The 27,499-nt window shown below is 43.7% G+C and overlaps 1 protein-coding gene across 1 annotated transcript; it reads left to right on the top strand.

Annotated features, from left to right (window-relative positions):
- si:ch1073-184j22.1 (erythroferrone) lies at positions 1 to 27,499 on the top strand. The gene is made up of 8 exons (XM_029642029.2): positions 1 to 1,276; positions 1,562 to 1,678; positions 3,563 to 3,677; positions 19,286 to 19,413; positions 19,745 to 19,856; positions 22,596 to 22,677; positions 22,798 to 22,873; positions 23,182 to 27,499. The coding sequence occupies exons 1-8, from the start codon at positions 1,115 to 1,117 to the stop codon at positions 23,278 to 23,280; spliced, it is 891 nt and encodes a 296-aa protein (XP_029497889.1). The 5' UTR covers positions 1 to 1,114; the 3' UTR covers positions 23,281 to 27,499.

Here is a 27,499-nt window from a genome sequence, read left to right as displayed (position 1 = left end):
AGAGAGGGAGGGAATGAAAGAGACCACAAACAAAGAACGGAGACAGGGAAAGAACACAGGGAGGAGGGAGCGAGATAAAGAGAGACAGAATGACTCTAGGCAGACAAGAGGAACAGGGCTACAGCTGGAAAGAGTGACAGCTCAAGATCAAGAGGCTGATAGAGTGAGAGTGAAGGAGGAGCCCACTAAAGAGGGAGGGAGGAGGAGGAGTCTTCAACAAGAGGAAGATAAAAAAAAATTGCTTTGGAGAGAGAAAGATCTACAAACAGAATCCGTCCAAACACAGCCATTACACTGGAGCAGCGTGTTGAGCCCAAGGAATATGGATTGAAGTCAAGACAAGTTGGAAATCTATCTGGGAACAGGACACCCTAATTAAACCGACAACCAAAGGAAAACTGCTATTGCGAAGAGAGGGAGAGAAAGACAGAGTGAGAGGGAGCAAGAGAAGAGAGAGTACAGGGCAGTGAACGAGTAAGGGAAAAAGAGTGGCTAGACAGAGGAGGGCAAAAGAAGAGAATTAATACCACCCACTGTGCCAATACCACACACAGAGTAAAATTGTTACGCACATACACACATTCAAAGACAGAAAACCTGCCTGTGCCACACACACAGTATTTATGTCTCACACATTGGCTATACCACACACACCGAATTTCTCAAACAAGTTTGCATGCAACATATGCAGTAAGTATTCGACACGCTGAAATCAAAACGTTTATATCAACAGAAACGGAGAGAAACAAAGAAGATAAAGAGGCATGGAGAGACATTAAAGCGTCATATGGGTTGGTATTACTACGCACAGAGTGACATAGACAGACAAAACGCAACATAGTGGCATCACGGGGCCTCCACAGGAGCAGGAACTCTTCGAAAACTAACCTGAGGAACTATACTGCCAACTTAACCCCCCAAAATAATTACCACAGAACTGAAGGCCGGTGATTCTTCTAAACTTTGACTACAATCCTATTACCATTAACCAGCAGCAAACCAGAGCAACTGTATTGAGGATCTATCATCTCCGTAGTATGGGTGCCTAAGACAGGCGAGCTGAAGAGCTGTGTCCCTGGAAGGAGCACCATCAGCCCTCCAGCCCTTCCCCACCATGCTGCCCCATACGGCCCAGGGCAGGGGAACCTTAAGCAGGGTACGAGGGCTCCTGCTGCTGCCCCTCCTAATGGTGCTGCTGGTGACTTTTTGTGCTGCACAGAGCGAAAAGAGTCAGGAGAACCAGGGAGAGAATAACACTGGCAGTACGGAGAGCCCGGTACGTCTCTATTTTCACACACACCGTTAGCAATACGTCTCTCACATGTACACACATAATCGCACATTAACAGTTAAACATGTTTTTTTCTCTCTCCAAATGGCAGTATGTGTCTGACTTGATGAATGACTGTTATGATGGGTATAAGGTTGTGAGTCATATATAATTGCGGTGGTAAATATTATGATATTGCTGTTCAGTGTGAGGACCAAGTGGTTACAGTCCGTAAGGTTTAAGGGGATATTTTTCAACATTCATGGTAGTAGTAACTCATTGTAATTGCAGGAGACTGTCTCCTCAGATGTGGCCATCGTCAGTCCTCGTAACTCCTGGCTCGTCTTCAGACACAACTCCAACAAAGGAGAGAACAAGAAGACCAAGCCCCCAAAGAGGGCATCTAAGGTGAGTAGATGTACAAATGGAAACCCACACAGATCTACACAGTAGGCTAATACAAGCCTAGCTAACACAGGTACAAGCTAGCTAACACAGGTACATTCACATTCTGGCTTATATAAGTACTGAACAAAAACAGAAACACAACATGCAAAGATTTTACTGAGTTACAGTTCATATAAGGAAATTGGTCAATTGAAATAAATGAATTAGGCCCTAATCTATGGATTTCACATGACTGGGCAGCGGCGCAGCTATGGGTGGGCCTGGGAGGGCATAGGCCCACCCACTGGGGAGCCAGGCCCAGCCAATCAGAATGAGTTTTTCCCCACAAAATACTTTATTAAAGACAGAAAAACTCCTTAGTTTCATCAGCTGTCCGGGTGGCTGGTCTCAAACGATCCCGCAGGTGAAGAAGCCAGATGTGGAGGTCCTGGGCTGGCGAGATTACACGTGTTCTGCGGTTGTGAAGACATACTGCCAAATTCTCTAAAATGACGTTGGAGGAGGCTTATGGTAGAGAAATAAACATTAAATTCTCTGGCAACAGCTCTGGTGGACATTCCTGCAGTCAGCATGCCAATTGCACACTACCTCAAAACTTGAAGTCTGTTGCATCGTGTTGTGTGACAAAAGTGCACATTTTAGTTATTGTCCCCAGCACAAGGTGCACCTGTGAAATGATCATGCTGTTTAATCAGCTTCTTGATATGCCACACCTGTGGATGGATTATCGTGCCAAAGAAGAAATGCTCACAAACGGGGATGTAAACGTTTTTTGTGGGTATGGAACATTTATTTTATTTCAGTACCTGAAACATGGGTCCAACACTTTTACATGTTGCGTTAATATTTTTGTTCAGTATATATACAGTGCCTTCAGAAAGTATTCATACCCCTTGACTTATTCCACATTTTTGTTGTGTTACAGCCTGAATTCAAAATGGATTAAATCTTTTTTTTCACCAATTTACACGCAATACCCCATAATGACAAAGTGAAAACATGTTTTTAGAAATGTTAACAAATCCATTAAAAATGAAATACAGAAATATAAAATGTACATAAGTATTCACACCCCTGAGTCAATACATGTTAGGATCCCCTTTGGCAGTGATTACAGCTGACAGTCTTTCTGGGTAAGTCCCTAAGAGCTTTGCACAACTGGATTGTACAATATTTGCCCATTATTATTTTTTACAATACTTCAAGCTCTGTCAAGTTGGTTGTTGATCAGACAGCCATTTTCAGCCATAGATTTTCAAGACGATTTAAGTCAAAACTGTAACTAATGCCACTCAGGAACATTTATAGTCATCTTGGTAAGCAACTTTAGTGTATATTTGGCCTCGTGTTTTAGCTTGCTGTCCTGCTGAAAGGTGAATTTTTCTCCCAGTGTCTGTTGTAAAGCAGACTGAACCAGGTTTTCCTTTAGGATTTAGCCTGTGCTTAGCTTTATTCTTTTAATCCTAAATAACTCCCTAGTCGTTGCTGATGACCATGCTTTAAAATATGAAGAGTTGTACTCAGTGTGTGTTGTGTTGGATTTGCCCCCAAAATAAAGCTTTGTATTCAGGACATAAAGTTAATTTCTTTGCTACATCTTCTACAGTTTTACTTTCATGCCTTATTGCAAACAAGATGCATGTTCTGGAATATTTTTATTCTTTATTCTTTTCACTCTGTTATGTAGGTTAGTATTGTGGATTAATTACAATGTTGCTGATCCATCCTCAGTTTTCTCGTATCACCAATAAGCTCTGTAGCTGCCTCCCATCGAGAATAACTGTAACCAATCAGTTTTAGATGTAGAAGCCCTTAGATATTCCCTCTTTGAGGACTGATCATCGAGGACTGGTTTCATAATTGTTTTTTTGTCTCTGTCTGTAGCATGGTCTACCGGGCCCCCCCGGACCACCAGGCCCTCAAGGGCCACCCGGCCCCCCCGCCCCCCTGTTACCTCAGCAGGAAGAGCTGATGCAGGAGTTCCAGCTACGACTGAGAGGTACGTAAGAACAGACCAATGGCAGTCTCTGAAATTAAGGGACAGACCTGGATGTCAACCAGTTATTGGTCTCCACTAGGCTACGACATAGTGTTAAGTGTATCCTAAGGTTCAAATTTTGTTCAATCATGGCCTGGGGTGGTCTAGCGGTTACAGGCCTATCGTGTCGATTCTGGCCCTTCTGGCACAAAGAACTGAAAGATTGGCTTGATATATTTACACATTTCAAATATGGACAGTCCAGGGATATTTTACCCCGATCTTGATAATAAATTAGCATGCCAGACACTTTGGGATAACATAAAAAGGGAACACTGATAACAATAGGCCACACCAACATGAGTTTCCATTCATACAAAACGTTGGGTACATACAGTAGGTTTGCTGTGGTAAACAATTAAATACTTTGTTTCTATTGTATAGAATGCTTGTCATATAGATACATCGCCATTAGTCTGTTCAAAAAGGTCTCAGTTGTTCCAATTACAATACCAACCAGAGGATGAACATATCTTAAAAGACTTTGGTTGCAAGCAGGACTACAGTAATACCGATATAATATTTTAGGACGCGGTAATGAGGTGACCAATAATGGTGACAGTTGTGATCAGCTGTGCGGGGGAAATTAGAGCGTATTGATGGTTTATTGAGACATCAGGTGGCGATAATCTAGAGCAATCGGTGGTTGCAATAGGCCCCATATTTGATTATATTCCAATTGGCTACATTCTGTAGGCTACACGTTAGCCTATTAATCGTCACATAATTGTGACAATGGTGCTAGTACGAACTTGGACACAGAGAAACACAGCAGACAGAGGTAAGGGTACATCCAGAATATTTACTTAAGGTCTTCATAGCAAAACAACAAAGCAAGGGCACACGAGAACACTGAACAAAACATGAGACCTGAGCAACTGGCCCAGTCCACAGAGGAACCTAAATAGTCATCCAGCAGGTGATCCATATAAGCCCAATCAGGGTCACCTGGATACCAGATGTAACCCAAGGGTGCTCTCCAGTGGCAACCTCAGGTAGTACACTCAAGGGAGAACCTGACCTGTAACAGGACCCCCCTACCCTCTCAAGGAATGGCTCCTGACGTTCCACCAGGGGTAGCTGAGCGTCGATGGAAGTCCTGAATTAATCTGGGGTACAAAATGTCCCGGGCTGGAACCAAGGAACGTTCCTCAGGCTCGTAACCATCCCAGTCCACGAGATACTGAGTCCCTCGCCGGAACTGACGACTGGAGAGGATGCATCACACCGTGTAGGCTGGCTGTCCTGATATCATGCGAGGTGGAGGCCGAGTGGCCAGAACCAGAGGACTGAACACCACGGATGGCGATGACGGTTGGACTGTTGTTGAACCCGAGCTGAGGACCTCCGGAGCACTGACCAAGCCCTCTTCCAGGTCCTGACGGAACCATCACTTCAATCTCCTGATCTGGAAACAGGGGGGGCTGGCAACCGTACAACACCTGGAATGATGACAGGCCAGAACACTGGAAAGTGTTGTGTGCATACTCCACCCAGGGAAGGTGCTGACTCCCAAGTGGCGGGGTTGGGGGACAGATCCTAATTCACCTGCTCAGTTTGACCATGGGACTGAGGGTGATAACCTGAGGACTGGCTGATGACCCCAGAAGAGTAGAAAATTCCCTCCAAAATCTGGAGGCAAACAGGGGGCCCCGGTCGGAGACTATGTCCAGAGGAAGACTGTGAAGGCGGAAAACTAGCTGAGCAGTCTCACGGGCAGATGGGAGTTTAGTCAGCGGAATGAAATGTGCCGCCTTGGAAAAGCAGTCCACAACGACCAGAATGACCGTGTGTCCCTCTGAGGATGGAAGGCCCGTGTTGAAATCCATAGAGAGATGGAACCATGGTTGAGAATGTGTTGGCAGCGGATGAAGAAACCCCAGAGGCTACTGACGAGGAGTCTTGTTCCGGGCTCATGTCGGACACAAAGGTCCGAGTGTCCGCCTTCACTGAGGGCCACAAAAACCTCCTTCTCAAAAACTCCAGTGTTCACTGCCCTCCTGGATGAGAGGTGAGATGCGACCAGTGAGCCCACTGAAGAACCTTGGACCGTGCCCCAAGAGGAACAAAAAGTATGTTAGGTGGTTCCGAGCCCTCCATCTGAACATCCCTTTACGGTTGCGACCAGTTGACCATCACTCCTACCTTTTGGGAGTCCATCAGTATACAGCCCTGAAACATGATATACCCCAGGAAGGAGATCTGAGGAACGTGAAACTCACACTTTTCGGGCCTCACGAACAAGTGATGAGCGAGGAGTCTTTGGAGAACCTGGCGGGACATGTTGGACATGTTCAACCATGGACTTGGAGAAGATGAGGACATCATCCAGGTACACAAACACAAACTGGTGAAGGATGTCGTGCAGCACATCATTTACCAGGGCCTGGAAAACGTCTGGAGCATTAGTAAGTCTATAATGCCCATTAGGAGTGTTGTACGCTGTCTTCCACTCATCTCCCTGTCTGATGCACACCAGCTTGTACGCGTTCTGTAAATACAATTTAGAGAAAACCGTAGCTTCCTGGTGTCTCTCAAAATCTGATGACATAAGGGGAAGGGGGTAAAGGTTCTTGATGGTAATGTTATTTAAATCCGGTAATCAATACAGGGGCGTAATCCCACATCCTTCTTCCCAACAAAGAAAAACCCGCAGCTGCAGGTGAAGTGAATAAAATCGAATAAAATCAGCCGCCAGCACCTCCTCAATATAATCGTTCGTGGCTGCAGTCTCTGGACCTGAGAGACAATACAGCCCTCCTCTCGGAGGAGTGGTACCGGACAGGAGGTTGATGGCACAATCATAGGGTCTGTGAGGTGGTAGTTTGCTGGCCTTTTGTTTGCTGGAGACCTGCCCCAAATCCCAGTAATCCCGAGGTACGCGGGAACGGTCAGGCTTGTCATTCCCAGCCAGAGGAACAGGAGCGGAGGTCTCCAGACGAGCAGAGCTGGAAAGGTGTGGACAGAGTTGCTGGCAGGTGAACTGGCATGAAGGATTCCATTCCAGAACTCTTCCTGAAGGCCAGTCAATTGTAGGATTATGGGTGGAAAGCCATGGATGTCCAAGAACCAGGGGAAGCTCAGGAGAGTCCACCAGATGTAACTGGATAAGATCCACATGGTCATGCAGAACTCGTAGCTGAATAGGCATGGTGAGTTGCTTCACCTTCCCAGACCCTAGGGGTTGACCATCCAGCGCAGTGACTGACAATGGAGTGTCCAGCTTAGTGAGTGGCAGCCTCTGTGGGCAAGCTAATGTGCGATCCAGAAAACAGCCGGTAGCCCCACAGTCTATGAAAGCGTGAATGTCCAACTGTTCATTGTCCTACCGCAGGTTGGCCGGAAGCAAGGTGTGTACCGTATCGGCCGCAGGAGACTATCTGACTCTCCAGAGCGGAAAGTCTGCTCACTCCACAATTGCATCGGCTCCTCTGAAGGATATGAAGGAGAACCATTGCCGAATTGAGAACCCTGATGATAGGATAAGCAGGCCCAGCATACGGCAGTGGAACAAATGAAGAGTCGACTCCCTTAGTGGGGCCCGAAACACTGGAACCAACTCCGAACCCCTCCGTCCTCTCATGACGACGTTCCCGAAGCTGGTTGTCAATCCAGATGGCCAGAACGATAAGCTCCTCTAGAGTGTCAGGGTTGTCCCGGGAAGCCAGTTCGTCCTTGAGAACCTCGCTGAGTCCGTTCAGAAAGACTGAGTGAAGTGCCTCTACATTCCAACCTCTCTCAGCTGCGAGCGTCCGAAAGTCAATGGTGTGATCAGCTATGCTCCGGCTGCCCTGCCGAAGCATAATGAGTCTGAGCAGCCTTCCAGCCACTGATGGGATGATCAAAAACCCTAATCTCCTGGGTGAAGCTTTGCCATTTGTAACAAATGTTTGATTGCTGACAATGGTGCTAGTACAAACTCAGACCCAGGTGCAGAGAAACACAGCAGACAGAGGTAAGGGTACATCCAGAATATTTACTTAAGGTCTTCATAGCAAAACAACAAAGCAAGGGCACACGAAAACACTGAACATAACATGAGACCTGAGCAACTGGTCCAGTCCACAGAGGAACCTAAATAGTCATCCAGCAGGTGATCCCAATAAGCCCAATTAGGGTCACCTGGATACCAGATGTAACCCAAGGGTGCTCTCCAGTGGCAACCTCAGGTAGTACACTCAAGGGAGAACCTGACCTGTAACAGGACCCCCCTACCCTCTCAAGGAATGGCTCCTTCTCCAGTGGGAACCTCAGGTAGTACACTCAAGGGAGAACCTGACTTGTGACAATAATGAAAGGTGTTATAACCGATAATAGGCTACTGTGTTTCCCTGGCTGAGTTGATGAGCTGATTTGGGCCATCAATTGAATGACAGATGTAGGCCTACTATAGAACGGTAAACTTTCCTCCAGTGTAAATGCTCATCCACATTTTATAGTTAAATTATACATAGCCTATCATTATAGTTATGTTCTTTGGTGTGGATTTAAAGCCTGTATTGTGTGGATTTAATATTTCATTTCACAATGCTGTCAAAATATTTATTAATTTGAGCCTATCCAAAGATGATTCTGTTGCGCTGAGACACTTTTCTTTGATGTGTAAATTATCAGACTATTCGTTTTACTTCTGGAAAAGATTTTAATAAATGCAATTAACTTGTGGGCTCAGCCTGGTCATGATATCGCCCAGTACTGGGTGCAAACACATGAGGCTCTGAGACAGAGCTCGCTGCTTCGACCACTGCCTTCCGGCAGCTCACAATTTAAAAAAAACTTTTTTTATACCTTTATTTAACTAGGCAAGTCAGTTAAGAACAAATTCTTATTTTCAATGACGGCCTAGGAACAGTTCGTTAACTGCCTGTTCAGAGGCAGAACGACAGCTTTGTACCTTGTCAGCTTGGGGATTCAAACTTGCAACTTTTCAGTTACTAGTCCACCAGCTGCTCCCCCTCCCTGCGCTTGAAGTTGCCAGGCTACCCGTCATCATACACACCTGTTATCATCATTACATGCAGCTGTGCTCATTGGACTCACCTGGACTACCTCTCTTTGTTGACTGCCCCTGCATATATAGTTGCTCCTATGTGATGTTCCCTGTAGTAGCATTGTTTTTCGTGTCGTGTTTATGTCCAGACGCTGTCCCTGTTCCGTTGCATGGGGTTGAGCAACTCAAAAGGTACCTCCTGGATGGCTCCATCGGCGACATGTCAAGCTAGCTGTCGCGTGAGCTTATGGTACATTCTTAACTCTGTTGCACAAGTTCTCGGACTCCAAACTGGCATACAGCTCCACGCAATGCATTCTCTTATAGTAAAGTGTAGCTTGGAAATAAGATGACATTTCTAAAGTAGGCAAACCCTTAATCAGCATTATGATGTCATCAGTTTTACTTTGGAAAAAGTATAATGTTACATAGTTAAAATTAAGTAAAGAGCATGTTAGCATTGCTAGGTTTCTACGACGATAGTTGCTAGATAATGGCGGCATATATATACTTTAGGCATATGGCTGATGCAGTGGAGGCTCTTCAGAGGAGGAAGGGGAGGACCAGCCTATTCAGTGAAAAACAAATTGGGGGTGAAACATTCAAAAAGTTTTTAGATCGTTTTTAGATACTAAATACAAAATATATTCACGTCACCAAATAACTGATTAAAACAGTAGCCTCAACACCGCAGCTGAAAACTGTATGCTGAAAACATGTCATTTTTGACTAAAACACAACCAATATTCATTAAATATAAATACTGAACTTGTTTTTGCATGGATTAGCATGGATTAGCTTTTAACAGCTAGGACCGCTATTTTATGTCCCGGAATCCTGCTTAACAGACAGGTTGAAGCCTGCTTGACAGATTTGCTAAACTGCTAGTCATCAAGCGAACGAAGTTAGTCCCATGAGTTTTCCAATGGAGCCCTCTTTATCCACAGTAATACATGTACAGTTCCAGTGCTCTAGGAGCTGTATCTACTACGCTTTGTTTCGGGACAAACTGGATCACTCAGAGTTCCAATGTGGCAATTGTTTGCTTGCCGAGAATTATAGGCTGGAGGTGGCTTCCTTGATCACACAGGTCGCCAGCCTACATAAGAAACTGGAGCAAACGCAGAGTGGAATGTTTACCTTTTCTACACTGGTGGCTCGGCGGCTTTCACGCTTGTTGGATACATCTCCACCTTATCGTTTGTTGTTATCATACTGGCCGGTGTTGCCTGGAGTTGATTCACCAGGGGAGCCATCTCCTGCCTTTCCTCCCCCATCTGATAGCGGAGTCGATGGAGCACAGCAAGAGGAACATGGCAATCAACGATGGTTGCATGTCACAAGCTGTGGAAGCCGAAGACAGCGGCCTCTCGCAAAGCAGTCTACACTCCCAATGAGAGGCCCAAAGCGGATACAAACAACAAATAGTTCCGCTGTACTGGAGCCTGATCTTCCTGCACCTGTGTCTGCGGTTCAGTGCCTATTCCTACGATTTCTAAGTCGATCTTGGTAACCTGCTATGGATCGACCGGGGCTTCTCCATCTGTCGGAAGCCTGCACCAGGCGCCAGGAGCAATGTGCTCAGGTTATCCTGCCTCTCACCTGTCCATAAAGGGTTCTCCAAATCCTGTGAAGTGTGGGAGCCGTCGGATTTTCTTGTCCTTCTCACCAGCCATGATTTTGGGCAGCTCTCGGTGCAAAAACAATGTCCTATCCAGGAGCGCAAGTAATTAACATTACTTACCAGTTCCCAAATGTACTACGTCAGGACATGGAAATTGATTCTATCGTAGTCCATGTGGGTTTTAATGACATTATGAAGTGCAGCTCTGAACAGTTGAAACTGGATTTACAAAAGCTGATTAGTGTCTCTGCTAAACACTAACAAAAGACCCATCATATCTGGCCCTGTGCCCTCTCTGAATTGTGGCATTGAACGTTTTAGCAGGATTCTTTCTCTTCACAACTGGCTACGTGATTATTGCAGCTCAATGAGTGTAACGTTTGTTGACAATTTTGATACCTTTTGGAAACAAAACATGTTTTATAAGGAAGATGGGATCCATCCAAATCATTTGTGTACCTGGATCCTTTCACAGCATTATAAGGCTACATTGAGACAATGACATATCAATGACCCAAGTCCAGCTCAGTAAACCCCTACAATTGTGACACAGAGTTGTCATAATGCTTCAGCAAATGTACATTATACTAGGAGCCTTGGCAGACACAATGTAAGTAACCTAATTTATGTACCTCTTACTGCTCTGAATTCCTCTGCTGATCCTACAGCTATTGTATGCAGTAATCATGTGCCTATTAACCAGATTTATACTGTTAGCACTGTGGCGGTTTGCCCTAGTAGGAAGTCCACTATGTGCAACTCACCCTGCACTAACATACATAACATGAGCATATCTACTTCTACTACTTCTACGTATGTATGTTAGTGCAGGGTGAGCTGCACATAGTGAACTTCCTACTAGGGCAAACCACCACAGTGCAAACAGTATAAATCTGGTTCATAGGCACATGATTACGCACCATTAAGAAAAGGATTGTAAAAGCTGTTAAATCCCGTGGATTGATGAGGAATTGAAAAATTGTATGTTTGAGATGGATGAGGCAAATAAGTCTGGCTGTTATCAACCCTTAGTGAACTTTTTGAAAAAATTGTGTTTGCCTAGATAAAATGTTATTTTACAGTAAACAAATTGCACGCTTTTAGGGAAGGACATTCAACAAGCACAGCACTTACACAAATGACTGGCTGAGAGAAATGGATGGTTGTGGGGAATGTTTTGTTTGACTTTAGTGCGGCTTTTGACATGATCGATAATAGTCTATTGCTGGAAAAACTTGTGTTTATGGCTTTACACTCCCTGCTATATTGTGGATTAAGAATTACCTGTCTAACAGAACACAGAGGGTGTTCTTAAATGGAACCCTCTCCAACATAATCTAGGTAGAATCAGGAATTCCCCAGGGCAGCGGTCTAGACCTCTAACTTTTTTCAATCTTTACTAACGACGTGTGTAGTTAGTGTGTCTATGTATGCGGATGATTCAACACTGTACACGTCAGCTACTACAGCGACTGATATGACTTCTACACTTAACAAAGAGTTGCAGTTAGTTCAGAGTCGGTGGAAAGGAATGAATTAGTCCTAAATATTTCTAAAACTAAAAGCATTGTATTTGGGACAAATCACTAAACCTCAACTTGTAATACATAATGGGGAAATTAAGAGGTGACAAAACTGCTTGGAGAAATCCTGGATTGTAAACTGTCATGGTCAAAATATTTGATGCAGTAGTAGCTAAAATGGGGAGAAGTCTGTCCATAATAAAGCGTTGTTTTGCCTTCTTAACAGGATTATCAACAAGGCAGGTCCTACAGGCGGGTCACTACTTCACAGGAGAGCCGTTTGAATGTAAACTTTTTTGAATCACAATGCATTTTTTGGTAGAAATGCCTCCTCGAACATGTGAACATTCATGTGCCTTAATAACAAACTTGTATGCCATCTGTAAATACAAATACAATTGTTAAATCACAAGTCTAGTTGGTTTAGCCACATAAAAAGACACCAACCTTCCCACTAGCCATGGTTGGCTGAGTAATGAGTGGGCTGGACATGCCGAGAGATGAGTTTGGATTGGTCTGCAACACTTCTGTCTATTTAAGCTGGTCAGTAGGTAATTCTGTCTAACACAGCTTTTTCATGTATCATGTATTAAAACTGCTTTAGTGTTGCTCTCGACATTCTGGAGGTTCGAGTTTTGAAATCAGTGGAATTCGAGTATGATAGCTAAGGAGATGGAGAAAACACCTATCTCCGGATTACAACTTCAAACTAAGGGCAACCATGGCATCCGACAGGAGACACGTCCATCCATGAATGATGTAATATAGTCTACCTAGTTACATTTTCAGATATTACGGGTTTCTAATTTTAATAGAAAGAGCCATTTTCTTGGCTAGCTTTATCCTAATTTTAGCTAGCTAACATTCAACCTGGTTGGTTAGCTACATGCAGATTCATGCAGTGTAGTAACATCATGAGTTGTGATTATGGTTCATTGTTTACCATTGCTAACGTTAGCTGGCTGGCTCGCTAGCTAATGTTACATGTATGACCTTATTATTCGTATCTCAGAGCCATTTTCTTAGCTAGTTAATGCCTAATGTTAGCTAGCTAACATTGAACCTGGTTGGTCAGTTACCTGCAGATTCAAGCTGGGTAGTAACTTCATGAGATGTGATTATGGCTCATTGTTTACCTAGCTAGCTACATGTCTTAACAAAAGACCCCACTACGCAAGTAACAATCTGGGGTGCGTTTATAAATTCAGTCTGGCCATCTACTCCAATTTCAGAGCACTCTCGTCTGAGTGTGCCAGAGCGCAGAATAGCTGATGAATTTACGAGCTCTCAACACCCGTTGAATATGACTGGTGTCAGTAAACGTAGAAAAAACGTAAAAAGCATAAATTGTTGCCAGCAGCACAGTTACAGTCACCAACGCTCTGGTTAATAACATGAAAACAGCCTAACCAGCTCTGCTAGGGCTCAAATGGTCAGAGTGGGGTGTTCTCTCATTATGTGTCTGGAAGTAGCTAGCAAGTTATCCAATGTTAGTCAGTTATCTTGGGTGCATGACTGCCGTTGTGAGGTCAGAACGTTCGTTCGGATCAACCCTACTCATCGGCCAGAGCGTCCAGCTCTTAACGCTCCGAGAACGACACGTTTTGAATTTCCGAATGGACAATCTGACAGCACAGTTGCAGTCACCAACGCTCTGGAAAACATAACAGCCTAACCAGCTCTGCTAGGGCGAGTAATGTTCAGTGAGCTGTTGTTCAGTGAGCTGTTCTGTCATTTGTCTGGAAGTAGCTAGCAAGTTAGCTTGACTTCTGTTGTTAGTAGAGAGCGCTCGGATCAACCCTTAAAGAGATGGGTGGGGCTAAAGCTGAAGAGTGTGTGAACAATGCTGAATGGGTGTAGACAAGGAAGAGCTCTCCAGTAGTAGTACTAAAAGATTCAAAGGCCATTTTCTCAAAAGTGAGTTTACAAGTTTATCAACTTTCAAAGCAAAATTGCTTTCCCATTGTTCCTCAACTGTAGTGTATGATATGCAATTTTGTAGCTCTGAGTCTCTACATTTTGTAAAATGTCAAATGTAAAATACACAATTTCAAATGTTTCTACATAAGACCGATTTGAGCCGGTCGGTCACATTTATGAGAGGTATTGACATGTTGAATGCACCGAGCTGTCTGTCTAAACTACTGGCACACAGCTCAGACACCCATGCATACCCCACAAGACATGCCACAAGTCCAAAACAGACTATGGGAGGCGCACAGTACTACATAGAGCCATGACTACATGGAACTCTATTCCACATCATGTAACTGATGCAAGCAGTAAAATTAGATTTAAAAAACTAATAAAAATACATCTTATGGGACAGTGGGGACTGTGAGGCAACACAACCATGTAACGGTTTTCTTCCTGGGAAGGAGAGGAGGACCAAAATGCAGCGTGGTTATTTATACACATCTTTAATGAAAGATGAAAACGTGAACACTATACAAAATAAGAAAACGTGGAAAAACCGAAAGTCCTAACTGGTGCAAAACACAGAGACAGGAACAATCACCCACAAGATACCTAAAGAATATGGCTGCCTAAATATGGTTCCCAATCAGAGACAACGATAAACACCTGCCTCTGATTGAGAACCACTCCAGGCAACCATAGACTTACCTAGAACACTCAACTGAACACAACCCCATAGACTACAAAACCCCTAGACAAAACAAGACACAAAAATCACCCATGTCACACCCTGGCCTAACCAACATAATAAAGAAAACACAGAATACTAAAGCCAGGGCGTGACAGTACCCCCCCCCCCCCCCCCCCCCCCCAAAGGTGCGGTGTCGGCTCTGGCGCGGGACGTGGACCCCACTCCAACACAGTCTTAATCCGCTTACTTAGCGTCCCTTGAGTGGTGACCCTCGCCGCCGACCTTGACCTAGTAACCTTAACAAAGGGCCCCACTGGACTGAGGGACAGCTCGGGACTGAGGTAGCTCGGGACTGCGGTAGCTCGGGACTGAGGGGTAGCTCAAGACTGAGGGGTAGCTGAAGACTGAGGGGTAGCTCAGGACTGATAGGTAGCTCAGGACTGGCGGATCCTGGCTGAATGGCGGCTCTTGCGGATCCTGGCTGAATGGCGGCTCTGGCGGATCCTGGCTGAATGGCGGCTCTGGCGGATCCTGGCAGACTGGCGGCTCTGGCGGATCCTGGCAGACTGATGGATCTGGCGGATTCTGGCAGACTGGCGGCTCTGGCGGCTCATGACAGACGGGAGACTCTGGCGGCTCATGACAGACGGGAGACTCTGGCGGCTCATGACAGACGGGAGACTCTGGCGGCTCATGACAGACGGGAGACTCTGGCGGCTCATGACAGACGGGAGACTCTGGCGGCTCATGACAGACTGGAGACTCTGGCGGCTCATGACAGATGGGAGACTCTGGCGGCTCATGACAGACGGGAGACTCTGGCGGCTCATGACAGACGGGAGGCTCTGGCGGCTCATGACAAACGGGAGACTCTGGCGGCTCATGACAGACGGGCAGCTCAGGCGACGCTGGAGAGGAGGAAGGCTCTGACAGCGCTGGACAGGCGAGGCGCACTGCAGGCCTGGTACATGGTGCCGGCACTGGTGGTACTGGGCCAAGGACACGCACAGGAAGCCTGGTGTGGGGAAATGCCACCGGAGGGCTGGTGCGTGGAGGTGGTACTGGATAGACCGGACCGTGCAGGCGCACTTGAGCACCGAGCCTGCCCAACCTTACCCAGTTGAATGCTCCCGGTCGCCCTGCCAGTGCGGGGAGGTGGAATAGCCCGCACTGGGCTGTGCAAGCGAACCGGGGACACCATGCGTAAGGCTGGTGCCATGTACGCCGGCCCAAGGAGATGCACTGAGACCAGATGCGTAGAGCCGGCTTCATGACACCTGAATCAATGCCCACTCTAGCCCGGCCGATACGAGGAGCTGGTATGTACCGCACCAGGCTATGCACCCGCACTGGGGACACCGTGCGCTCCACAGCATAACACGGTGCCTGCCCGGTCTCTCTCGCCCCCAGGTAAGCACAGGAAGTTGCCGCAGGACTCCTACCTGGCTTCGCCGTGCCTCCCCCCCAAGACATTTTTGGGGCTGACTCTCGGGCTTCCTTGCCAGCCGTGTTCCCTCGTGTCGCCGGCTCCTCTCTCCGGCTGCCTCTGCTCTCCAAGCTGCCTCCACCTGTTCCCATGGGAGGCGATCCTTTCCCGCCAGGATCTCCTCCCGTGTGTAGCAACCCTTGCCGTCCAACACATCATCCCATGTCCATTCCTCCTTGTGCTGCTCCTGCTGCCGCTGCCTGTCACCACGCCGCTTGGTCCTGTTGTGGTGGGTGATTCTGTAACGGTTTTCTTCCTGGGAAGGAGAGGAGGACCAAAATGCAGCGTGGTTATTTATACACATCTTTAATGAAAGATGAAAACGTGCTACTAAACCATCGGTATAGACACATGCATACACACACACACAATAACATAAGCACTGTACACACACGTGCACATGGATTTGGTATTGTAGATATGTGGTAGTGGTGGAGTAGTGGCCTGGGAGCACAGTGTGTTGTGAATGTATTGTAATGTTTTTCAAATGTGTATAACTGCCTTAATTTTGCTGTTAATGGGGATCCAGGATAAATACAAATACAAACAGCATCATCTAGAGAAGCACCATGGTGTAGCCGGAGGACATTTTGCAACTAAGGCGTATTTTTCTCCGCTAATAGAGGAGTAACAAAGGCCTAGTTCACACATTTTTTTATAGACTAGGTTGTAGCAACATCATGATGGGTATAGGGCAAATTCAAATATTTGAACTGTGTGAATGGAATATGAATGACAGTCATCCAATATTTTTTTATAGAAATAAGGCCATGCTAATACATAAAAAGATAGTCCTCCCTAATCATAAATGGCACCATCTTCCACTGATCTGAGGACATCATAATGATGACAAGGAGGTACCTATTAATTATTTGTCTTTTTTAGCAATGACATCTTATTTTTAAGCAACTACGAAATCAACACTAGCCGTTTAAAACTAGTGGGCACCAAAGTTGGGAGTCAGTGGCCACTGAGAACGTTCATAACAATGGACTCGACCATGAAATCCATAAAAAGCTATCAATTTGATATTGAAGAAAAACCACACCCGACTCTAAAGCAGAACCCACAGTGCTAGTTGTTTGAATCAGAGATCACAATTGTTTATTTTTTGCAACAGGATTATTGAATTATGATTTATATCTTGGTTATCGAATGCAGCCAGAGCTTGAAAACTGTCATCTGATATGGGAAAAAAATAGCCCTAACCCTAAGATACTACAATTGCTGAAAACAATATACGGAATACATACTCTGCGGTGCATGCAGTATATTCACACTACAAACACAGCATAACTCAGTACCTGCTGCATAACAATGCACAGCCACTACATTTTATGTATTGGTTACAGTTGGTCTTTCTAAACAATGTGGGTGAATGTAGGCTATAAAATGCTTGGGAGGCTGTTTGTCTGATTGTGGGCTGGTCTGATCCCTTAATAGAGGTAATTTTCCGGAACGTGGATGTGACTTGGCCGTAAAATTCCTCAGATTCCTCCAGACTCGCTAGTGTGCCTTTGTTACTTTGTGTGTGTGCTCGTGCGTGAGTACGTGTGTATGAGGTATGTGCGTATGTTTCCAGTTGGCATTTCTGTGTTTGTAATAACTGTCCGTGTGTGGAATGAGAGTTGGCAGGCTGCCATGTGAGTAGACACGGGTCTGTTTGTGCTCTCCGGGAACTGCAGGCTGTTCTCACAGCCCTCTAAAACATAAAGACTTCTATTCACACAGCCGAGCAGGGTGGCGCCGTACATACACTCTCGCAGACACGCTACAGACACTAGCACTCAAACTAAAACATACTCTTCAACACTTAAACTCACACACAAACTGCTGATATTCAAACAAATATATATTCACACCACTGGTGTACCACACACCCCCACAGGCCTTCTGGAGGTCCCCCCCCCCCCCTCCAGGTAGCATATGAACAGGCCTTAAATATTTACAATTACAGGAAATGTGCATTTTCTCTCAGCCTCATTGCAAAATGTGTAGAATATCAGGAAATTAGCTTTAAAAAAAAAAAATCTTCTCACAGCCTCATGACAAAATGTATAGAATAGCAAGAGATTATGCTGAGCAATTAACCGAAATGTCAGTTATTTTTCAGTTTTTAAACAACTAATTGACAGATATTGGATAGTTCAATTATTTTAATTCCATTTCATTCAGTTTTTTTCTGTGAGCTCAATGCACACATTTCACTACAGTTTTTCTAGAGATAAACCAGATCATGCCTGAACAGTTGGGAGTTGTAGTATCCAACAGACCAATGTTCTACATAGTTTAGTGCACAACATGTGATAATTAATTACAATAGCCATAATCCACTGTTTCTTTTATGCCTGCTAAGGGACAGAAGAATGCGTAATCAAGAGGGGATGCATAGAAAGCAGTTTCTTTGAGGTATCTCTACCTGAAAATACATCATCTAAGTGATTGATAGTTGGTATTGAGCAGTCATTAAAAGTATGCCTTATTTACTTTGAAGAACTACTAAAATAGTGATAGTGTCAGACAGCATAGGCAACATCTCTTTAGAGATGAGATGATGACTTGGAATCAAATAATAAAGTCATCAAATAAAACAAATCTAATATACAAAATATATTTTTTATTAAAGTAAAGTAATATGAATAACTGATGGTTAATAAGTGATAAGCAGTCATGGGCATTCACTACCATCATGGGACTTGTATTAATTGTTTCATTCTGTGTTACAGCATTCAACTCACAATGCATAATGCATTTAATGTAAATATATATATATATATATTAATCGGAAGATTAGCTATCGGAAGCTATCGCAAACATCCACACAGATCAATCTCAAATATATTTATATTAGGCATGCCCACAGCACTCTCAGATTCTTAATTCAAAAAGCAATGTAAGACAGCACCTCTCACACACCAAAACTCAAACATATATTCTATTTAAGAATATAAACAACACAAAAACAATTCTGTCTTTCACTTCACAACCTTTTTGATTATTCTGACACTCACTCCCTCAATCCACATGAATCTCACTCATCTCCCCTCCTCTTGCCATTACAGAAAACTCATACAGTACCAACCTAATCTAAATGTATTTTTCAAATACTTTGACAATGCATCCTTTCCTTCTTTCCTTCCTTGAAGGTGTTCACCTATCCAGTCATTGATCTGCCTTGGCTGGGTAGGTGAAAGCCATGAATAGTCTCTGTGTGCGTCTCAAATAGCACCCTATTCCCTATATAGTGCACTAATGAACTGAGGGGAATCTGTCTCTGTCTCTCTTGAAAAGAAAGAAATAGGTCAACTGATCACAGGAACTCTCTCCCTCTACCTCAGAGATGGCTGGTGGACCCTGTCTGCTCTGTGAGCGACCTCCCCGTGTGGCCACCGCCTTCCACTGCCGCCTGCACCACCCCCTCACCGTGCCACGCCGCAGTCTGCTAGAGCTGCAGCCATTCAGCAGTGTGAGTGAATCGCTCACACACACACACACACACACACTCAAACATGCATAAATATGCCAACGCAGGCACACACTCACAAGCACACATGCATATGGTTACAGACACAACTCACTGGAGCCCCAGGCCTTCAACTGTATGAGTAGACACACGCTACAATAAACTCATGCACGTGCACACACATGCACAGTAATATTACATCATTAGAACACCTTATATCCCTCAAAAGCATGGGAAAAAATTGCCAAATACGACCAAGGTTAAATGGTTTATATTTTAGTTAAGGCAGTATCACTTGACCATTGACCTTTGTCTCCCTGTTTCACTCCTCCAGGTCTCGGACACTGAGCAGAGCCTCCAGAGGGGCCAGGGCTTCAACTCTAGCAGTGGCCGCTACACGGCTCCCGTCTCCGGGTTCTACCAACTCACCGCCAGCCTTCTCATAGGTGAGACTTCCACACCGGCCCATACCAAAGTGATAAATTATGGTGGTGAGGGGGTTTGCAGTACATTGGGGCTGAATTGATTCCCATAACACAAAAAGAGGGAGCAAGAGGAAGAGGTTCAAGAGGGAGGAGGACAAATGGATAGAAAACAGAGATATAACGAGGGGTAGAAAAGTGGTTAGACAAGGAAATTAGGAAGATAGGAGCTGGGGAGTGGCTAGGGAGTGAGAGAGGGGGATGGATAGACGGAGAGAGGAGACTATCAAGGAAAGAAGAAAAACGATGGGAAACCATACAAAAGAAATCTCCACAACAGATCAAATACAAATCAACATTACAATAACTCCATAGCAATGTACAGTATATATTTTTCTCTAAGTAGCTTTTCCCTTGTAACCTAGAAATATATCTGACCTTATTTTTTGCCTGCAAGAGGCCAAGTAAAGAAGTGAAGATGGCAGCAAGGCAAAAAACGGTTTGAATGTTTTGGGTGTGTCATTGGCTTACACCAATCAGAAGTGGCCTAGGCACTGCCCTGGCCAATCAGTGTCAGATGTTGAGAAGATAAGGCCTGGCCAGTTCTGAGGAACAGGGGTGGGGTCTTTCTTCAGAAACCACCCCATACCACCACTGCAATGTGTATGCATCTGTCAGTGGCCATTTTAGCTAATCTTGGTGAAGAGAAAAAAGAAGTGGGATGCATGCCAGCAAAACAACTACACATAAAACCATAGCTGATATGGCAGACTTGCTTAAACAAATGTGGTTTCTAGTGACAATTGAGATGTACAAACTATCACATAATCCGTAACTTCGATGAAGACATTAATGAGCAATCGATGGCGGACGTAGTTAATATAACTATTTGTTCAGCACTTTTGAAATGTACAGCGACAGAATTCAGAACATGGGCTGTTCTTACAGTGTACTCCCTGTACACGACAGAACGGTAGGATAAATAAATGGGGCATATAAACAGACAATGGAAGCTCTTACAATATTCAATGATTACATTTCTCAAAAATAGGTTATAGGCTATTTGTGCACCACCAAGTTAGAACAGTAGGCAAAATTAAGAGGTGAAAATAGAACAGAGTTATTAGGGTGAGGCACATTGAATGCCATTTGGGTCTTTGCGTGTCAAAAAGAAATGCACATCATATAACACTATTTGACGCCAAGCACCACAAGCCCCACAACTACGATCAGTAGCACTGTCAAAGCTGTACAAAAAAAAGTAGCCAAACAAGCATACACTGGGCCACGAGCGATGTGTTTACAATACCGCGTTGGTGAAAATACACCAAATGATTAGGGTGAGGCACATGAGCTACTAACAGCTTACTACACAACATACACTAAGTATTACTTTCTTAGCTACAGTATACATTTCTCCCTTGCGTATTACATCATTTATGCAACAGCATACAATACATTTTTGGACTCAACTTGTGAAGGTGGCGCAGCGGTCCTAAGTTGGCATATTTTGTCATCAAACGTGTCATCAATGTCTGGCATTGAATAGCAGGCTAACCTTAGTGGTTTCTTTGCAACGCTTGCAATTAGCCACTGATTCCTTCCAAACGACTCATTGTTGAATTTGCGATTTCAAACTTGTTGTGTAATCTTTATGTACAATGGCCGATGAGGACCGATATGTTTTATCTATAATTTCTCTTCATATGACAAGGATTTGCCAGTCAATTGTCTACTTGATGACAACTGATGACCGGGCTAACCGGGCTATCTGCATTGTGTCCCACCACCTGCCAACCCCTCTTTTTACGCTACTGCTACTCTCTGTTCATCATATTTGCATAGTCACTTTAACCATATCTACATGTACAGTACATACTACCTCAATAAGCCTGACTAACCGGTGTCTGTATATAGCCTTGCTACTGTTATTTTCAAATGTCTTTTTACTGTTGTTTTATTTCTTTACTTACCTACACACACACACACACACACACACACACACACACCTTTTTTTCGCACGATTGGTTAGAGCCTGTAAGTAAGAATTTCACTGTAAGGTCTACTACACCTGTTGTATTCGATGCAAGTGACAAATAAACTTTGATTTGATGACTGCTTAGCTAAGACTTTGAAAGTAAGATGCTGACATGATCAGTCCAATCCAAGCTACTGTAAATATAACGTGATTTGATATCATTCTATCTGTGGCCAATGACCTTGAGCCTTCTTGGATGGGCACATCTAATATAACTCTATGGCAGAACCCAAGGGGATAAAATATTTGAGCTCTGACCTTAGAATTGGGGATGACGTACTGTCCCATGAGTGACGAAAAACTGAGCCAATCATGACAGAAAACTGAGCCAATCAGACGCAACGCTCTGTATTTTCTGCTGGCTCGCCCCACCACCACAGAAATCACTCGGCTAGGCTGAGACACTTGCATTTACCCTGACACACCTGCCTTACTCAAAAAAGCAAAAAAGGAGACCATGTGTGTATGCAACTTTATTAACTCAATTACATTTATTTTTTAACATTGTTTGCAAACTGATATGTGACACGTATTATTGCCAAAATAATAAGCAAAACAGGCAACGACAAAAACAAGGCAGGCCCCACCTGCCCTGAATGATGGGTTGCCACTGACCTGTGTGTGTGTGTGTGTGTGTGTGTGTGTGTGTGTGTGTGTGTGTGTGTGTGTGTGTGTGTGTGTGTGTGTGTGTGTGTGTGTGTGTGTGTGTGTGTGTGTGTTCTCAGAGCCCAATGAGAGGTCACAAGCCAGGATGAAGGATAGTGTGAAGGCTTCCATCTGCATTGAGTCCCTATGCCAGAGCAATGTGTGAGTACTAGTACACACGCTGCACGCACACATACACACACACACACAAACAGAGATGTATTCAATCATTGCCAGTTGTTCCTGCCTGTTTTTCCTGAGCTATGCCTCTGAATGTTCCAGGTCTCTGGATTCGGTGACAGGGGTGGGTAGTTCAGGAGTCTTCAGCGTCTTACTGACAGGAACCCTTTACATACAGGTAATATACTCTCTCTCACACACACAGGGTATTATTACACGTTCACGCACACACAAACACAGTATTGAGTTAAACATGTATATGGCCCCCCATTCACAACAATCTGATATCTGCACACACTCCTATCAACACTCTCATCTCCAGATAAAGACATATACTTTGACAATTATGTGCAATTACCTTATTTGCCAGGAATGATACTGGCAGGCAGAGTGATAGATGAGCATAAACACTGCTCTTGGTGAAAGGATTGAGAGTAGAGTGCGGAGTGACTGATGGTCTTTAACCCTTTATGTTCTGGCTTGCAGGCGGGGGAGTATGTGTCCATTTTCGTCGACAACGGAACAGGCTCAGCACTCACAGTCCTCCAGGATACTTTGTTTTCCGGGATACTCCTGGGAGTGTGAACACAGTAAAACAAATGATACACACACACACCCATAGACTGAAATGAACAAACATATTAAACCACGTACAGTACCAGTCAGAAGTTTGGACACGCCTAATCATTCAAGGGTTTTTCCTTTTTTTTCTTCTTTTTTTTCTACATTGTAGAATAATAGTGAAGACATCAAAACTATGAAATAGCACGCATCGAATCATGTAGTAACCAAAAAAGTGTTAAAACAAATTCAAATGTATTTTATATTTGAGATTGTTCAAAGTAGCCACTCTTTGCCTTGATGACAGCTTTGCACACCCTTGGCATTCTCTAAACCAGCTTCATGAGGAAGTCACCAGGAATGCATTTCAATTAACAGGTGTGCCTTGTTAAAAGTTCATTTGTGGGATTTATTTCCTTCTTAATGCGTTTGAGCAAATCATTTGAGCCAATCAATCTGGATGGAAAATTACTGAGGATAATAGCAGACAATATTGCCACTCCCATTTGCCACATCTTCAATTTAAGCCTACTAGAATAGTAAAGCCCCCTTTTACTGGCTCACATAGCTGACCAATCAGCCTGTTACCAACCCTTAGTAAACTAATGGAAAAAATGGTGTTTGACCAGATACAATGCCATTTCACAGTAAACAAATTGACAACAGAATTTCAGCAATCTTATAGGGAACGACACTCAGCAAGCACAGCACTTACACACAGGACTGATGATTGGCTGAGAGAAATTGATGATAAAATGAAATCTAAAAGCATTGTATTTGGAACAAAACACTCACTAAACGCTAAACAACTAAATGTTGTAATCATGTGGAAATGGAGCAAATTGAGATGACTGAACTGCTTGGAGTAACTCTAGATTTTAACTGTCATTGTCAAAACATATTGATGCATTAGTAGCTAAGATAGGGAGTAGTCTGTCTATAATAAAGCAATGATCTGCCCTCTTAACAACACTATCAACAAGGCAGGTCCTACAGGCCCTAGTTTTGTCGCACCTTGACTGCTGTTCAGTCGTGTGGTCAGGTGCCACAAAAAAGGAAAAAGGAAAAATGCAATTGACTCAGAACAGGGCAGCAGGTCTGGCCCTTGGATGTACACAGAAAGCCAATATTAACAATATACATGTCAATCTCTCCTGGCTGAAAGTGGAGGAGAGATTGACTTCATCACTACTTGTATTTGTGAGAGGTATTGACATGTTGAACGCACCGAGCTGTCTGTCTAAACTATCGGCACACAGCTCGGACACCCATACATACCCCACAAGACATGCCACCAGAGGTCTCTTCACAATCCCCAAGTCCAGAACAGACTATGGGAGGACCACAGTACTACATAGAGCCTTGACTACATGGAACTCTATTCCACATGAAGTAACTGACGCAAACAGTAAAATTAGAGTTTAAAAAACAGATAAAAAACACCTTATGGAACAGTGGGGACTGTGAAGCAACACAAGCATTGGCACACACACACACACACGATATACACACACATGGATTTAGTACTGTAGATATGTGGTAGTGGTGGAGTAGGGGCCTGAGGGCACACATTGTGTTGTGAAATCTGTGTATGTATTGTATGTTTTTAAAATGGTATAAACTGCCTTCATTTTGCTGGACCCAAGGAAGAGTAGCTGCTGCTTTGACAGATCCATAATAAATGCAAATACAAATACAAATGTGTTATGACAAGTTAGGGGTGGTATACAGAAGATAGCACTATTTGGTGAAAGACCAAGTCCATATTATGGCAAGAACAGCTCAAATAAGCAAAGAGAAATGACAGTCCATCTTTACTTTAAGACATGAAGGTCAGTAAAATACAGAACATTTTAAGAACTTTGAACGTTTCTTCAAGTGCAGTCTCAAAAAACATAAGCGCTATGATGAAACTGGCTCTCATGAGGACCTCCACAGGAAAGGAAGACCCAGAGTTACCTTTGCTGCAGAGGATAAGTTCATTAGAGTTACCAGCCTCAGACATTTTAGACCAAATAAATGCTCTACAGATTTCAAGTAACAGACACATTTAAACATCAGCTGTTCAGAGGAGACTGCGTGAATCAGGCATTCATGGTCGAATTGCTGCAAAGAAACCACTACTAAAGGACAACAACAATAAGAAGAAGAGTTTTGCTTGGGCCAATAAACCCGAGCAATGGACATTAGACCGGTGAAAACCTATCCTTTGGTCTATTGAGTCCAAATGTTAGATTTTTTGGTTCCAACTGCCGTGTCTTTGTGAGACACAGAGTAAGTGAATGAATGATCTCCGCATGTGTGGTTTCTATCGTGAAGCATGGAGGAGGAGGTGTGATGGTGAGGGGTGCTTTTCTTGTGACATTGTCTGTGATTTATTTAGAATTTAAGGCACACTTAACCAGCATGGCTACCACAGCATTCTGCAGCTATACGCCATCCCATCTGGTTTGGGCTTAGTGGGACTATCATTTGTTTTTCAACAGGACAATGACCCAACATGCCTCCAGGCTGTGGAAGGACTATTTGACCAAAAAGGGGAGTGCTGCATCAGATGATCTGGCCTCTACAATCACCTGACCTCAACCCAATTTAGATGGTTTGGGATGAGTTGGACTGCAGAGTGAAGGAAAAGCAGCCAACAAGTGCTTAGCATATGTGGGAACTCTTTCAAGACTGTTGAAAAAGCATTCCTCATGGAGCTGGTTGAGAGAATGCCAAGAGTGTGCAAAGTTGACATCAAGGATAAGGGTGGCTGCTTTGAAGAATCTCCCATATATAATATATTTTGATATGTTTAACACTTTTTTGGTTACTACATGATTCCATATGTGTTATTTCATAGTTTTGATGTCTTCACTATTATTCTACAATGTAGAAAATAGTAAAAATAAAGAAAACCCCCTGAATGAGTAGGTGTGTCCAAAATTTTGCCTGGTAATTTACGTACACAGAGGTGGGCAAAGAAACATTAAAATGTATCTGTTACAAAACATAAAATACCCTAAAGACCAATGCATTGTAATGAACCACAAAATACTGGTGCCAACAAATGTATTTGATGAAAATACATGTATTTTGTATTTTCAAAATACAGAAAATACATTTACAGGCAGCCCCTTTAAATGAGTTATAAAACAGCCTGTGAACCTTGGCTAACACTCTATGAACAGTATCTATTGCTTAGACAATTGGCACAGTTCTGAATGTTAATCTTCAGAGCTTTGTGGCCGCATATTATTCAAAACTTCGCTGCATTGGTGTCAAAAAGGAGATACCATATATTACTACGAGCCATCAGAGGGTGTAGGTGGATGCACAAAGGTGTTTGAAAGAAAATCACTTGCGAATGAGAGTGAGTGTAGTGATAGTCTGGTAATAAAAATCAAATTCACTTTCAGTATTTTCAAATACAAATGACATAATACTCAAAAGTAATTGAAATACCTATCCAATACCTATACCTAAATACCTATCCTATCTCTGTATGTACAAACAGAAAGTATTTCTCAAAATTGTAGACTCTCTGTCTGGAGTGGCATACAGCTATATGCCACTCCGGGCAGAGAGCAGAGAATGACTCACACTGGTAACTACGAGTGGGATGAGTGTGTCATTAGCAAACATCAATATTCAGACCAGCCTCTGCAATTATCCATAACAGCATTGCTAAGACAACAGGGTCGTATTCATTAGTGCACACTGTAGCAAAACAATTTGCCATGTAATTAGTTTCTTATTAGACAACTTCAGGTAGTCCCTCCCCGTTTCGGTCCGTTTTCTTCTTCTACTGAACACGACCCAGGACATTTTGTTAACGACATTTTAAATAACCATTTTGTCTATATATACTTAGAGGTATTTTTCTAGTGCTACTTTCATTGTCGATGATTCGCTTTAACACGCTATTCAGAATATTTATTTTCCTTTTGGATGTGAAATGAATACGATATATGAAAAGTTGTGGATATTATTGCTTGTAATAAAACATTTATTGCAATCCATGTTAGGATATTCTCGCTGGTGTTTGTTTGTTGTGTAAATTTGGAATAATCTGCAAATGTTTGATTTCCCAATTTCAATTCCAAGTGTAATTATAGGCTAATTGCAGAGATGCATAGATACTCATGCTTTCTTCTGGGCTTTTATTTTAGTGTCGTTTCAATGTAATTTGTCACCGTATTTTGAAGTGGAATCTATGTGGAAAATACATTGGATTTGAATAAAATTGTTTTAAGGGTGA

This window comes from Oncorhynchus nerka, linkage group LG9b (genome assembly GCF_034236695.1).
Source record: "Oncorhynchus nerka isolate Pitt River linkage group LG9b, Oner_Uvic_2.0, whole genome shotgun sequence".
Lineage (NCBI taxonomy): Eukaryota > Metazoa > Chordata > Actinopteri > Salmoniformes > Salmonidae > Oncorhynchus > Oncorhynchus nerka.
Note: the sequence above shows the minus strand (reverse complement) of the source record. Positions and strands in the feature narration are given on the sequence as shown.

Coding starts and splice junctions, on each gene's coding strand:
- si:ch1073-184j22.1 (XM_029642029.2), top strand. CDS start 1,115: ATGCTGCCCCATACGGCCCAGGGCAGGGGAACCTTAAGCAGGGTACGA. Junction 3,678..19,285: donor GTTCCAGCTACGACTGAGAG/GTACGTAAGAAC, acceptor CCTCTACCTCAG/AGATGGCTGGTGGACCCTGT. Junction 22,874..23,181: donor CAGGAACCCTTTACATACAG/GTAATATACTCT, acceptor TCTGGCTTGCAG/GCGGGGGAGTATGTGTCCAT.